The sequence below is a fragment of the Carcharhinus amblyrhynchos genome, unplaced genomic scaffold, assembly GCF_965287045.1.
Source record: "Carcharhinus amblyrhynchos unplaced genomic scaffold, sCarAmb.v2.hapA scaffold_75, whole genome shotgun sequence".
In the NCBI taxonomy this organism is placed as follows: Eukaryota; Metazoa; Chordata; class Chondrichthyes; order Carcharhiniformes; family Carcharhinidae; genus Carcharhinus; species Carcharhinus amblyrhynchos.
In genome coordinates, this window is record NW_027649815.1 from 43219 (window position 1) to 57793 (window position 14575).

Consider the following 14575-nt stretch of genomic DNA (forward strand, 5'->3'; position numbering starts at 1 on the left):
AGTGAGAAAGCTTGCTGCAATTGTCCCCTAACCCCATTGGTGGTGGGCCATTACTCCCACATTGAACTTCGGGAATCTCATTTGAATACATTTGAATCTCATTATTGGCTCAAATAATCCACCTGCTGCGGCGTGTTTTCACAATAGCGCAAATCACTACTGGCTTAAAGAGGTGTGCATCTGCAAGAATTCTCAGGGGGAAGCTGGGGTGTCAGTACAGCAATTAAAGGGGGCTGGCTTGGGGTACCTGCTCTGACTGCATGTGACAAATCTTTGAGTCGGGGAGACAGATGCCAAGACTTGGGGTTGATTTGCAGAAGACTATTAAGTGTGAAAAGCACTGTTCCTGAAGTTATCACATATGGCTACACTATGTGACCTGACTAATGTTATCCTGGCTACTTGCTCATCGCTGTGAAGTGGAAAGTGGCAAGTACAGGGCTAGTTTGCGCTGCTGCCGTAGTGGGAAGCCCATCTTCCTGTGATAGTGTCAGCTCCAGCTCCACACGCCGAGGAAAGTGGCACTGACACATGGCAGGATCCTGAAACCAGACCGGGGCCCTCCAGTGGACCCTGACTAAGTTGTCACGGGAAACAGAAGGTGGTGGACAACAGGTTGCTGCTGTAGATGTTGGGGAGACACCAAGATGGAATGGCAGGGTTAGACATGTTAAGAAACTGTAGTTACACAACATGGATGTTAAGCACTTATACTTAACGTTCACCACTGTAAATAAACTCTCACTAATTGCACCCTGTCTATGGCTTTTTGTTCTGATGAGTTGTGTTCCTGTAGTCCCGACCTGGAAGCTGGATTGCTGCATCAGGAAAGGGTAGCCTGCTCAGTCCAGGGCTTCCTCCATGTACTTTGTCCTCACTAGATGTCCTCATTGCTCCCCATGGATCTAGCAAAATGAGTGGACCCCAAGCTTGTTTGGACAATGTCTCGCAGCCAACATCCTCTCCCTCACCGACCACCTCAGTCTCTTCGCCTTCGACATCCTCTTATTGCCCATCAGTCATGCCTGCACAGACTGCAACAAATCTCCACCCGTTGGAATGAAACGTGTGCGGTAATTACTGAATATGTGTAACAGTGCCCATTCAGAATATTAGTCCACACAAGTACATCCTTATACAAACCTTACATAAGTGACACATAGCTGAACAATAAATGAACTTCGCTGTGTGTAACTTGCTGCATTTCTGGTTGTTTGTATGGTTTCGACAAAAATGTGTATATTTCAGCACTTACGGTGTATTTAGCACCAGCCGATCCCACTGCCCTTTAATATCATCATCCGCAGGCTGCTCTGTAATGTATGACCCATCAAATTCCAATTTCCTGGCAAGCTCCTTCTCCCGTTTGAAGATGACCAAAGGAACCTAGAGAGTTTCAGAAAATGAAATGAATTACATCTTAATTTAAAGATTTAAGCAGAGTTTCAAACTTGCCTTTGGCTGATTAGGTCATCAATAGAAACAAGGCCCACAATGTGTGTCAAAAAAATAACGGTGCAGATAATAACACTTGCTGTTTTATTTGATCAAGGGATGACAGTGTGGCTGGCTGGGGCAGCATTTATTGCCCATCCTTAATTGTCTCCGAAATGAGTGGCTTGCTAGGCCATTTCAGAGTGCCTTTTTTTGTATAGAGTCAACGACATTGCTATGGTGCTGCAGTCACTTGTGGGCCAGATTGGGTACGGATAGCAGATTTCCCTCCCTAAAAGGGCATTAGTGAACCAGATGGGTTTTTTTAATCATTGGCAATGTTCTTGTGGTCATTAGATGACTAATCTTTCCTAATAGCACTGTGAGTGTGCTTATGCCTCAGAAGTTGTAAGAATTCAAGAAGGTGAAAGCATGGGGCAAAATTGCTGGGAATAGTGCTGATCATGACTGAACGTACCAAATTTTCTATCCCATTAATTACTTTATAAACAAAGCACTGGGTGATGGCAGAACCAGTGGTTAGCACTGATGCCTCACAGCGCCAGGGACCCGGGTTTGATTCCGGCCTCAGGTCACTGTCTGTACGGAGTTTGCACATTCTCCCCATGTAGGGATGGGTTTCCTCCAGGTGCTCCGGTTTCCTCCCACACACCAAACATGTGTGGATTAGGTTGATTGGCCATGCTAAATTGCCTCTTAGTGTCAGGGGATTAGAACGGTAAATATGTGGGGTTACAGGGATAGGGACTGGGTGGGATTGTTGGTGGTACAGGATTGTTGGTGGTACAGGCTCGATGGGCCAAGTGGCCGCCTTCTGTGCTATAGGGATTCTATGAAGGCAGTTCACTACTACTTTCTCAAGAAAGAATTAGAGATGGGCAATAAATGCTGGCCAACATGGAAGAACATGAAACAAAGGTTTCAGAAGTCTGGCTTTTCTTGAAACCCATTTTCAACTTGCACTTGCAGCAAATTGACACACACAAATTTAAACATCCTAAACATGCAGTGGGAAATCTTGTTTCGGCCAGATTACAAGAATTCAAAAATCACCAACTTTTGGACAATTGTTTTAAATTTAAACTACATTAAGAGATAGTGAAGTAGTGATGTAACTGGACTAGCAATCACAGGCTATTACCCTGGTACATCGGTTCAAATCCCGCCAAAGCAGCTGATGAAATTTAAATTCAACTAATAAAAATGAGGAATAAACAAATTAAACTCACTAATGGTTACTGCTAAAGTATTGTGTTTTAGTGGGTGGCATGGTGGCACAGCGGTTAGCACTGCTACCTCACAGCGTCAGGAACCCAGGCTCAAATCAGGTTTTGGGTGACTATCTGGGTGGAGATTGCACTTTCTCCTTGCATAGGTTTCCTTCAGGTGCTCCGGTTTCCTCCCACACTCCAAAGATGTGCAGGTTAGGTGGACTAGCCATGCTAAATTGCCCTTTAGTGTCCAAGGATGCGTAGATTAGGCGGATTGGCCATGCTAAATTGCCCTTTAGTGCCCCAAGATGTGTGTGAGATGGAGATGCTGACATTGGGCTGGGATGGGCACAGTAAGAAGTCTCACCAGATGAGGTTAAAGTCCAACAGATTTATTTGGAATCATGAGCTTTCTGAGCATCACACCCTCATCAAGCAAGTATGTCAGATGTGTAGGTTAGGTGGATTAGCCACTGTAAATATGTGGGATTACGAGGAGGGGGCAGTGGGTGGGACTGGCTAACATGCTCCGTCGTAGAGTAGGAGCCTCCTCTGCACTGTCAGGACTCTATAATACTCAAGACATGATTTTGAATACAATCAGAACTTATGAACTCAGTGCCTTAATTTACTGGAAACCTGCGATGTAAAACGGAATATAGAGGATGTACAGCATAGTTTTAGTGTAGCAATTCCTGCAAATAATACGAGGGATATCTGCCATGATGTAATGAAACCAGTGCAGGCAAAGTAGAGAAGGCAAATGTGATGTAGCAATCAGTCTTGAGATTATTGCTAATTACTTACAATCACAGTAAACTGTTAATCTTCCACTCGTATTGGGATTTGCAGGGATGAAATAAGGAATACGGTTACAATGCAGTTTCATAGAGCATGAATGGATACACAGTGAAACTCTTTGAATCACGCATCGGGGAGAAGGCCATTCGGACAGTCAACTCTTCATCTGGTGTTCATCCAGATTTTTCACGTGTCTCTTTGCCTTTTCAGGTGAAGGGGCATAACGTCCTTTGAGATACGCTCTACTGCATTCTTGTCTTACTCCCCCCCCTCCAACCCACCTCGACATTTCCTGCATCTGTCCCCCTCCACACGCAATCAGTAAGCGTCAGTTGCATCAAGGTACAATGCTTATAACAGTGCAACACAAATGAAAGGCCATATTTTTCTGTACTTACATCTTTTCGGCTTAGAAATCCAGTGTTGAATGCTGGGTGGGGAGGGACTGTAATGTGAGAGCAATTCCCACACCTCAGTAAAGGGATACGATTTACTCCCAGGAAACTCTGGAATACAATCCGCTGTGCGGATGCCACTCATTCTTATTGGAAATACACTTGCTCAAAATTCTTAAAATGATAGCTACCCTGAGGATGGAAGACATGAGGGGTCTATGGGAAAGGATAGAAAGCCTGCTTTCTCGGAGATGTGCCCATATCCTTTTGCGTAAAAGCGACAGTTGTATTTGGATCCCTAAATTTTGATGCATTTCTCATGCCGACATCCAAAGATGTTCTTCAATGGGATCACAGAATGGTTAGAGCACAGAAGGAAACTAATTAGTGAAGTGATGCAATTAATTCCACTTCCCTGCTCTTTCTCCATAGCCTTGTAATTGTTCTCCCCCTCTGAGTATTTACCCAATTCCCTTCTGAAAGTTACTACTGAAATAACTGCCACTAATTTTTCAGGCTGCACATTTCAGATCATAATTTGATTTTTGAAAGGTCCTCACTTTGTCCAATTGTCTTAAAGCTATACCTTCTGGTTATGCACCCTTGAAGTACAATCAAAATATAGAACCATAAAATCCCTACAGTGCAGAAGCAGGCCGATTGACCCATTAGATCTGCACTGATTCTCTGAAAGAGCACCTTGCTCTATCCCCATAACCCCACGTATTTACTCTGCCAATCACCCTAACCTACATATCTAGGGACACTATGCGGCAATTTAGCATGGCCAATCCACCTAACCTGCACATCTTTGGAATGTGGGAGGAAACTGGAGCACCTGGAGAAAACCCATGCATAACTGGGGAGAATGTGCAAACTCCACACGTCACCCGAGGCCAGAATTAAACCTGGGTCCCTGGTGCAGTAAGGCAGCAGTGCTAACCATTGTACCGACCATAGATTCTGCGCCAAGTGAATAACATTTATCGCTCCTAAAAGGACTAAAATTCTGAAACCAGAAACACTCCAATAAAAACTGGTTATGACATTCTTCAAGTAGCCACAAAGATACTGATATCATGTTGAAGAATCTGAAAGGACACACTTGCTTATGAGTCACGAACATTACAAATTAGTCATAAATCATTCCAACTTGTGGGTGAATCAGGAGTGTCGTTGGTGCTGGAAAAAAAAATCCTCAATTTACCTTTTAGGCTACTTTTAAGTTTTTGTACTTGCCTTTAGATAGTTGTATCCGATAATGCAGAGGAAGGAAAGGAGTGTGTGAAGGATGGAGAGGGCTTTCAAAGTTGGCGCCATATAACCTGTACTCTCTTCAAGGACATAATGAACCAGTGAATCTTCATCCTCCTCCTCCTCATCCCCATTCTCCTCGTCTCCATTCCCATTTCCGAAGCCAGCACTAATTATGTCATCTTCCAAGCCTGTTCCCTCAAAGTCTTCCTCATCTTCAAGCTGTGTCACCTGTAAAAAGAGATAACAATTTGAGACTTACTAGCACTTGTCAAATTCTTAAGGTTTATTCAATCAGGATATGCCACCACCAGCCAGATCTTTCATTTGCCGGTTTTCAAAAGGCATCAAAAGTGCAGTGTGAAGCAATGTTTAAATTAGTAGGAAGATTACAGGAAGGGAATTGAAATGTTAATATGTCAGTCATATATCCTTGCAATGCAGACTTCGTAAAGCAAGTTAGGTTTTAATTTATAGAATGCCTGTCATTTCTTCCAATGTACATGTCTGCTCAATACCTTTGAACTGAAAAACACATCTGATGTTGGAAATATGATACATAAAAATAGAAAATGCTGCAAATACTCAGTAAGAAATGGAAATAGAATTAATATTAAATGATTGATTACCTTTCATGACAACCCAATTTTTATTAAAGGACAGTGGCCTGAAACATTAGTTCTGTTTTTCGATTCATGGATGTAGTCAGACTGATGGAGCATTTCCAGAATTTTCTGTTTTTATTTAAGCATCGTCAATATCACTTCGCCTACATTTGTTTGATAAGATCTTTAAAAATCTATCTGAACAGGCAGGCAGCTTTTTGGTTGAGTGTATGACCTGAAGAAGGATACCTTGACAGTACCTTTGTACCGAGGAGGAAACAAAACGCAAGGATGATCATTTTAAGCTCAAAGAGTTGTGTGTCTGGCGCCCAATGTAGGCCAGTAACAAAGGGGTGATTGGCAAACAAAACTTAGTGTGAATTAGGATAATGGACAGGAGAGTTTTGGATGAGGTATGGAAAATGGGAGGCTGGCCAAGCGAGCACTGAAATAGTCACATCTAGAGGTAAAGGCATTGCTTAGAGTCTTAGCAACTAATAAGCTGAGGCAGAGATATAGATGGGCAATATTATGCAGTACGCTAATTTAATGAGAGTATGGAATTGGAATCTCAATGTCAACAAGGGCACGGAGATTGAAAATAGTTGAATTCAGCTTCAGACAACTATGGGGATAGCAAGATTACCTGGATTTAACTGGACATGGGCAAAGTGGGCATACAGCATCGAGTACAATTTTAGGGCTGAGGCACCTGAAGGCACAAGTGTTAATGGTGGGGTAATGGAAATCAGGTACCCACAAGGTCAACATTGGAAGAGTGCACAGATATTGTGTGTTGTATGGCTGGAGGAGGTGAGAAATAGGGAAGGATGACAGGAGGAAACAAAACACATGGATGATCGTTTTAAGCTCAGAATCATGTGTCTGGGGCCCAATGTAGATCAGCAAAGCAGGAGCGTTTGGCAAACAAAAAAGTTGATAAACAATCCAGTTTGCTCCAAAGGAGGAGACCTCATTGGATTTCAGTAAAGGTATAGCTTGATTTTGACAGAATAAATTTACCTTATAAAAGAGAAGGATAAAGTTGATTGCAAACGCTACAAAGAGAGCCAGGTAGCGGAGATTGTAGAAATTCCTTGACAAGTAATTCTGAAACAAAAAGGCAAAAGAGATGACACTTACTTCATGCCACACATGAACTTGTAATTGTATTCTGCATCTTGACTAAATTAATCACTGGTTTTCTTGTAGGATCACTGGTATCTCTTGGAGGCAATCAGAAATGAGAGAACTCCCATTGTGTTTGGCATACTGAAGGATAAACCTGAACTGTGCAGTCAGGACAAGAAAGCTAAGACTGATATAACACTAATCAAGCTGCTTCAGTCATGGACTCACTTGGATTTGGGAAGGTGATGGCCTAATGATATTATTGCTAGACTATTAATCCAAAACTCAGTTAACGTTCTGGGGGCCCGGGTTTGAATCCCACCATAGCAGATGGTGGAATTTGAATTCAGTAAAATAAAAAAATCTGGAAATAAGAATCTACTGATGACTATGAAACCAATGTTGATTGCCAGAAAAACCCGTTCCAGTTCATTAATGTCCCTTTAGGGAAGGAAATTTGCCATCCTTATCTGGTCTGGCCGACACGTGACTCCAGAGTCACAGCAATGTGGTTGACTCTCAACTGCCCTCTGAAATGGCCTAGCGAGCCACCCAGTTCAAGAGCAACTCAGGATAGGCAATAAATGCTGGCCCAGCCAGCGACACCAGCGTTCCACAAATGAGTAAAAAAAAAATTTTGCCCCTGCAATTTGTTTGGTTTGCCTAATTTATGGGGGTCCTACAAATATCTTCTGTAGGAAAGCGCATGTTTCCTCCGATCCAAAGCACAATGTGATGCATGAAATGTCTGGGGTATTTAGAGGGAAGGGTCCTAAACAGCTCAAAGATTTGAAGTGATGGGATTATTTTGGCTGAGGTTCCTCCATGAAGGAGAAGTGGAATTATCACCAAACAGGAACTCTGGTCACAGTGAGTCATAGAATCATAGAACCCTACAGTACAGAAAGAGGCCCTTCGGCCCATTGAGTCTGCACCGAACACAATCCCACCCAGGCCCTACCTCCATATCCCTACATATTATACCCACTAATCCCTCTAACCTATGCATCCCTGGACACTAAGGGGCAATTTCTTAGCGTGGCCAATCAACCTAACCTGCACATCTTTGGACTGTGGGAGGAAACTGGAGCACCCGGAGGAAACCCGCGCAGACACAAGGAGAACGTGCAAACTCCACACTGACAGTGACCCGAGCATCGAACCAGGGACCCTGGAGCTGTGAAGCAGCAGGGCTAACCACTGTGCTACCGTGCCGCCTTAACTGCAACACAACTGAACTGACTTTATTGCCACAAGGGGATCTTGAGATGGGTTCCATCTGGCAAAGGAATCACATCTTAGTCAGTTCAAAATGTCCTTTACAAGCTGCAACTGCCGCTTCCCGGCAAAGGTCACAACTCCGTTATTGCTTTGTGCAACTTTTCTCAGCATTGGTAATGGGTCAGAATCAGTAGTTGGTAGCTGAGGAGATATCGCTAGATGTGTGGCCAAAGAGGTTCAGTTCAACTGAACTGAAACGGGAGGCGGGTGTGTGTATGTGTGTGTGTGTGTGTGTGTGTGTGTGGTGGCAGGGGTGTTCTCAATACGTTGACAAAGCCAGGCTGCACTGAGATCAGGTGCTATCTTTAAAGAGTGCCCCAAACTGAATAGCAGTAAACCTCCCCCTTAGCCCACCACTGAGGTCTCAGGGGCTGCCCTGATAGTGCTTCTCTACATTTCCCCCTGATCATTGGCCTCTTTCACTGATCAGTGGCCCCTCCCCTCCCCTCATCAGCCTTTTCTCCATACCCCCACCTTTCCACCCAGCCCCCGATCATTGGCCCCTTCACCACCTCTGCCATTTCACTGGCTGCTTTCCTGCTCTCTCACTCCCACCTCGTCCACCTTCAAACGGCCTTCGCCAGTTTCCCCTGCTCCTCTGTCTGCTCTTGGCCCAGAACAAATCTGAATGACTCCTCTCCTTTCCCCATGAGGTTCCCATTGGGGCCTGCCCCCCCCCCCGTGCACGTTGGTACTGCAAGGTTGGCATATTGCCAACTTGTGCCAAGGGACTGAGCTAGGGTGCATTGTCAGGCCACTGCCAGACCTTGTATTTTACCTCCAGGGGCTATTCTCATCTTTACCTCCCTGGGTAGACCCCCGAATTGGTTCACGTCTCTGAGTTCCGGAGAGAGTGTTCGCTAATGACGTGCTAATTTATTAAAATGTGTTTCCTGGGGTTCCGTGTCCTGTTTCACACTACTTCCCCAGCAAGGAGGCTGGAAGATCGGATCAGGAACTTGCACTTTCCTGGATTTTGAGCGCGCATCACCTTTTCCATGGATGGAGAGGGTCGGCTCAAAATCACTCCCAATGTCTTGGTGGATAGGGGCAAAGCCAGCAAGACATCATTCATCCCCCATCCCTCCTGAGGAATTCACAGGTCATAAGAACATAACATAAAAACATAAGAAATAGGAGCAGGAGTAGGCCATCTAGCCCTTCGAGCCTGCCCCACCATTCAATAAGATCATGGCTGATCTGAAGTGGATCAGTTCCACTTTCCCGCTTTCTCCCCATAACCCTTAATTCCCTTGTCTATCAGAAACCTATCTATCCGTGACTTAAATATATTTAGCGAGGTAGCCTCCACCACTTCAACGGGCAGAGAATTCCAGAGATTCACCACCCTTTGAGTGAAGAAGTTCCTTCACTCAAGCAGGTCAGGCTTTTATGAAAACCCAGCATATGTAATGGTAATTTTCCAGGAGTCAATCCATAATTTATCAGATTACATTGAATTCAATTTCACAACTTTACACCTTTTAAATTCACGTGTAGCTTAGATAACAAAAATGTTGACAAAGGCTACGTGAGGTGATGTTTGCCTTTCTCCAACTGACCCAGTTAACATTCATATTTTCACTTTTAACAGGACTTTTAACTGCTTCCGTTTTCAGCTATTTGAGAATTGTTCTAACTTACCAAGAGTTTAGTTTTGTAATTTTCAAACTCGCTCCAGAACTCCATTACTGCCTCTGGTTCCTCCTTTTTGCTCTCCTGCTTGACTTTCTTCCTGGCCTTCTTTACTAGCTTAGCTTCTTCTTCTTCTTCTTCCTCCTTGCCTTCTCTCTTTTCTCCTTCTTCCTTCTCGCCTTCGCCCTTCTCCCCTTCTTCCTTTTCTCCTTCTCCTTCCGCCTTTTCTCCTGCTTCTTCCAGTTGTTCCAAGACTTCTTTCTCTTTCATATCCTTCTCGGCCTTTTCACCATTCTCAGCGCTTCATGAGACAGAACGAAGGAAAAAATTCAATGCCACACAACACTTAAGCTGCACAACAATGTTCTCAATTACATTTATAGCAGTGTGCTTCGGGCTAGTGGAAAATACACTCACCATCAAGTCAGTAACATTTTGTGACTTACCACATTATTATACAGATGCATTAATGAACAAAATCTAAGAATTATGTAATTATATAATGGAATTTAATTTCCTCTCAATCCAGTGCAAAATAATTTCTTATAAAAACTTATTGCCTGGCAGGTTATTACTGTTTATTATTTATTAGTGTCACAAGTAGGCTTACTGCAACATCACTGTGAAAATCCCTGAGTCGCAACACTCCAGTGCCTGTTCAGGTACACTGAGGGAGAATTTAGCACCTAACCAGCACGTCTTTCGTAATGCGGGAGGAAACTGGAGCACCCGGAAGAAACCCACGCAGACACAGAGAGAACGTGCAGACTCCGTGCAGACAATGATCCAAGGCAGAAATTGAACCCGGGTCCCTGGCACTGAGGCAGCAGTGCTAACCACTGTGCCACCCCTGCAATAGGTTTGTAGTAATTAACACAGTATTATCAGGTCACAATTTAATTACCTGAAGTATTGCTCTGCAAGTGACTGTTGCATATTTATAATTGCAAAACAAAAAATGCTTTTATTTTGTTCCAATTCGAGAAGTTGAAAAGCGTTAAGGATTCTGTGTTTGCATCAGAAAGGTTGAGCTGTGTGGATCACAGGCTATCCAAGACAATTCTTTAGAGTGTATATAGAAGGCTGCTCCACCACTGGTCACAGTCCTGAGGCTTTCCATTGCTCAGAATACCAAGTAGAAATGGCAATTTTATGTAATTACATTTAACTTGCAAGCAGGTTCAATGAAAGGATACAGGACTCTTACAGCTGGGAAGAAGGTCGTAATAACAGACTGAGAACCCACTGAACCACCCCATGACAAGTCACGTAGGCAGGAGATCAGAGGGCAGATTTCCCTTTTGCTGCATCTGGAAAATGTTCGGCATCCAGCCACAGTGAATTGGAAATGAAGGCTGAGACCTACAGGTCAAGCCTTCTTGCAGAATATTCGGTCCAAGATTTCCAGGCTTCCCCACATCCATGTATTTCCCAAAGAAAATTGGGGAGGCTTCGTTCCAGAAGCGCCAGCAGACCAGATGCACATCTTTGGACTGAGGGAGGAAATCTGGAGCACCTGGAGAAAACCCATACAGACACAGGGAGAACATGCAAACTCCACACAGACATTGACCTGAGGCCAGAATTGAACCTGGGTCTCTGATGCTGTGAGGCAGCAGTGCTAACCACTGTGCCACCGTGCCGCCCATAAGCTATTTAAGAACATAAGAAATAGGAGCAGGAGTAGGCCATCTAGCCCTTCGAGCCTGCCCCGCCATTCAATAAGATCATGGCTGATCTGTCGTGGCTCAGTTCCACATTCCTGCCCTCTCCCCATAACCCTTAATCCCCTCTCTTATCAAAAACCCATCAACCCGCGTCTTAAAAATATTTAGCGAGGTAGCCTCCACCACTTCAACAGGCAGAGAATTCCAGAGATTCACCACCCTTTGAGTGAAGAAGTTCCTCCTCAACTCCGTTCTAAACCGCCCCCCCTTTATCTTGAGGCTGTGCCCCCTAGTCCTATTATCCTTTCTGAGCGGGAAGAGTCTCTCCACCTCTATCCTATCCATCCCATTCATCATCTTATACGTCTCAATGAGATCTCCCCTCATTCTTCTAAACTCTAACGAGTACAAGCCTAGTTTATTCAGCCTCTCCTCATAGCTCAACCCCCTCAACTCCGGCATCAGCCTAGTAAACCTCCTCTGCACTCCCTCCAAGGCCAAAATATCCTTGCGTAAGTACGGCGCCCAAAACTGCACACAGTTCCAGCTGCGGCCTCACCAATGCCCTATACAGCCGCAGCAAGACCTCCCTACTTTTATATTCAATCCCCCTCGCTATGAATTATCAATTATCTTTTCCTGAAAGTTACGAATATTTAGCTCCCAAATGGTAACTGACATCTGCAGTAATTTTGTCAGTTTGGAGAGGGAATAAGGACAACTATATAGGGCAGGATTTTCTGCTATACATGCCCCAAGACCAGAGATTCCCGCCAGAGGTCAAAAGGCCTTTAAATAGTCCATCAAATTCTATGTGCCACCTGATATGATTCCTTTGGTGGGCAGGTCCTGAAAGTTCTGCCCATACTTCGCAATAAGTCATCCAATTCACCAGGTCTTTTCCAGTGTTTATATTCCAGGGGAGGCTTCTCCCACCTTACTTCATCTCATCCTATCAAACCATAAGATATAGGAGCAGAATTAAGCCACTCAGCCCATTGAGTCTACTCCACCATTCAATCATGGCTGATATTTTCCTCATCCCCATTCTCCTGCCTTTTCCCTATAACCCCGATCCCATTATTAATCAAGAACCTATCTATCTCTGTCTTAAAGAGCTAGACGGTTCTTGATTAATCTCTACAGCCTTCTGCAGCATAGAGTTCCACAGATTCACCACTCTGGCTGAAGAAATTCCTCAGCATCTGCTTCTATTTCTTTCTATCTCATGTATTTACTTATCTTCTCATTGAACGTGTCTGCTATTCGCCTCAACTATTCTTTGTGGCAGCAAGTTCTTCAGTTTCTTCTGAATTTGTTACTGAATTTATCAGTCACCTGCTTTACAGAGGGTGTTATTAAACCAGAAAAGGTGCAAAAAAGATTGACAAGGATGTTACTAGGACTGGAAGGTTTGAATTATAAGGAGAGGCCGGATAGACTGGGACTTTTTTTTCCCTGGAGCAGAGGAGGATGACGGGGTGATTTTATAGTGGTTTATAAAATCATGAGGGGCATAGATAAGATGAACAGACAAGTGCTTTTCCCCAGGGTAAGGGAGTCCAAAACTAGAGGGCATAGGTTTAAGGGGAGACGGGAAAGATTTAAAAGGGACCTGAGGGGCAATTTTTTCATACAGAGGGTGGTGTGTAAGTGGAATGAGATGCCAGAGGAGGTGGTAGAGGCAGGTACAATTACAATATTTAAAAGTCATTTGGATAGTTACATGAATGGGAAAGGTTTAGACTCAAATGGGGCTAGTTGGGCCGAAGGGCTTGTTTTCATGTTGAATATCTCTATGACTCTATTCTTATATTTATGACACCTCGTTTTGGGCTCCCAACATCCAGCAAAACCTTCTCTACATTCTAGCCTGTCAAACCTTCATAGTTTGAAAGAATTCAGTCAGGTCACTTCTTAGCCAGCTCACTTCTGGAGAAAAAGAGCTACAAGTTTGTTCAATCTTTCCTGATATAACCTCCCAGTTTGAGCATTATCCTTACAATTCTTTTTAATGTTCTCCTGCGCTTCTACACCCTAACAATATGGAGATCAGGGAAATCATAATGTGTGATTACTCCGAAAGACATGCTGGTGAGGTGCATTGGCCATGCTGAACTGTCCCTCAGTGTATCCAAACAGGCGCTGGAGTGTGGTTCACAGTAACTTCACTGCAGCGTTAATGTAAGCCTACTTGTGACTAATAAATAAATAAACTTTACATTTTAACTCTACATTTGGTGTAACTGATGAAGGCTTACTAGCTGCAGATTATTCATCTAAGTGATTGCGGCACGTGACACAAAAGATTAACTTACCACAGCTATTTTTAAATGAGCTATAAGGTGGGGAGATGTAAGAAAGGCAAACATTTTTATTTTGCTGACACAAAGTCACTTTCCCACACGCTCACCTGTGCAAAATGAAGCACTAAAAATGAATTTTAAGAAGACTTACTCTGCTTTCTCAGCTTCAGGCTGGAGTTGATCTGCCACCTTGACTTCTACCTGAGATTCAATCTGTTGCTATTGGAAGGCAAAAAGCTCATTTTATGATTGGTTCAATAACATTTCCTGTGGGAGTAGGCACTGGAATAAAAACTCTTTGACAGAAGTCTAAACAAAGGCCTCTGATGGAACAGAAATTAATGGATTGGAATATGAACAGACTATCTAGGAACAGCAATTGAGAGATTAAGGTGGGCATTGCTTGCCCTCCAGCTTAGACATTTAGGATTATTTTTGACGTATTATTTTGAGTCTGATTAGGAAGGACAAAAATAAAGTGCGGCCACAATACTTGCTTTTATTTTTGAGATATTCTTTTCTTCTTCAATGCTACAAGCACATCAATCAACTGTTAGCTCACAGTGGAAAGGAAAATGACTGGCAACAAGTTTATTCTACATATGTTGGGGTGATCTTCCCAAATAGTCTGAAAGCTGAGCGTCATACCCCCACCTCCACTCAGGTCCTGCTATGGTGCCTGGTGGGCATTGCCAGGGTGCCCGATGGACACTGCTCAGCTATTCCCTAGCCAACTCAGGACATCAATGGCCTCCGATAGGCGTGGCCATCATGTCTGGGATAGGGACCAAGAGTGATTCACATCGGACAGACCTCTCGTTGACTGGGGGGGGT

General features: G+C 43.8%; 1 protein-coding gene across 11 annotated transcripts in view; it reads right to left on the bottom strand.

Moving 5' to 3' along the window:
* LOC145337795 (ryanodine receptor 1-like) overlaps nucleotides 1-14575 on the bottom strand; it is a 448949-nt gene that overhangs the window by 28775 nt on the left and 405599 nt on the right. For all 11 annotated transcript variants that reach the window (XM_080182647.1, XM_080182646.1, XM_080182643.1 and 8 more), the window contains 5 exons: nucleotides 13893-13960; nucleotides 9778-10069; nucleotides 6745-6831; nucleotides 5102-5347; nucleotides 1256-1386 (listed from right to left, as the gene is read on the bottom strand). In XM_080182647.1, the coding sequence (XP_080038773.1) occupies nucleotides 1256-1386; nucleotides 5102-5347; nucleotides 6745-6831; nucleotides 9778-10069; nucleotides 13893-13960 (824 nt within the window). The remainder of the gene's footprint in view (nucleotides 1-1255; nucleotides 1387-5101; nucleotides 5348-6744; nucleotides 6832-9777; nucleotides 10070-13892; nucleotides 13961-14575) is intronic.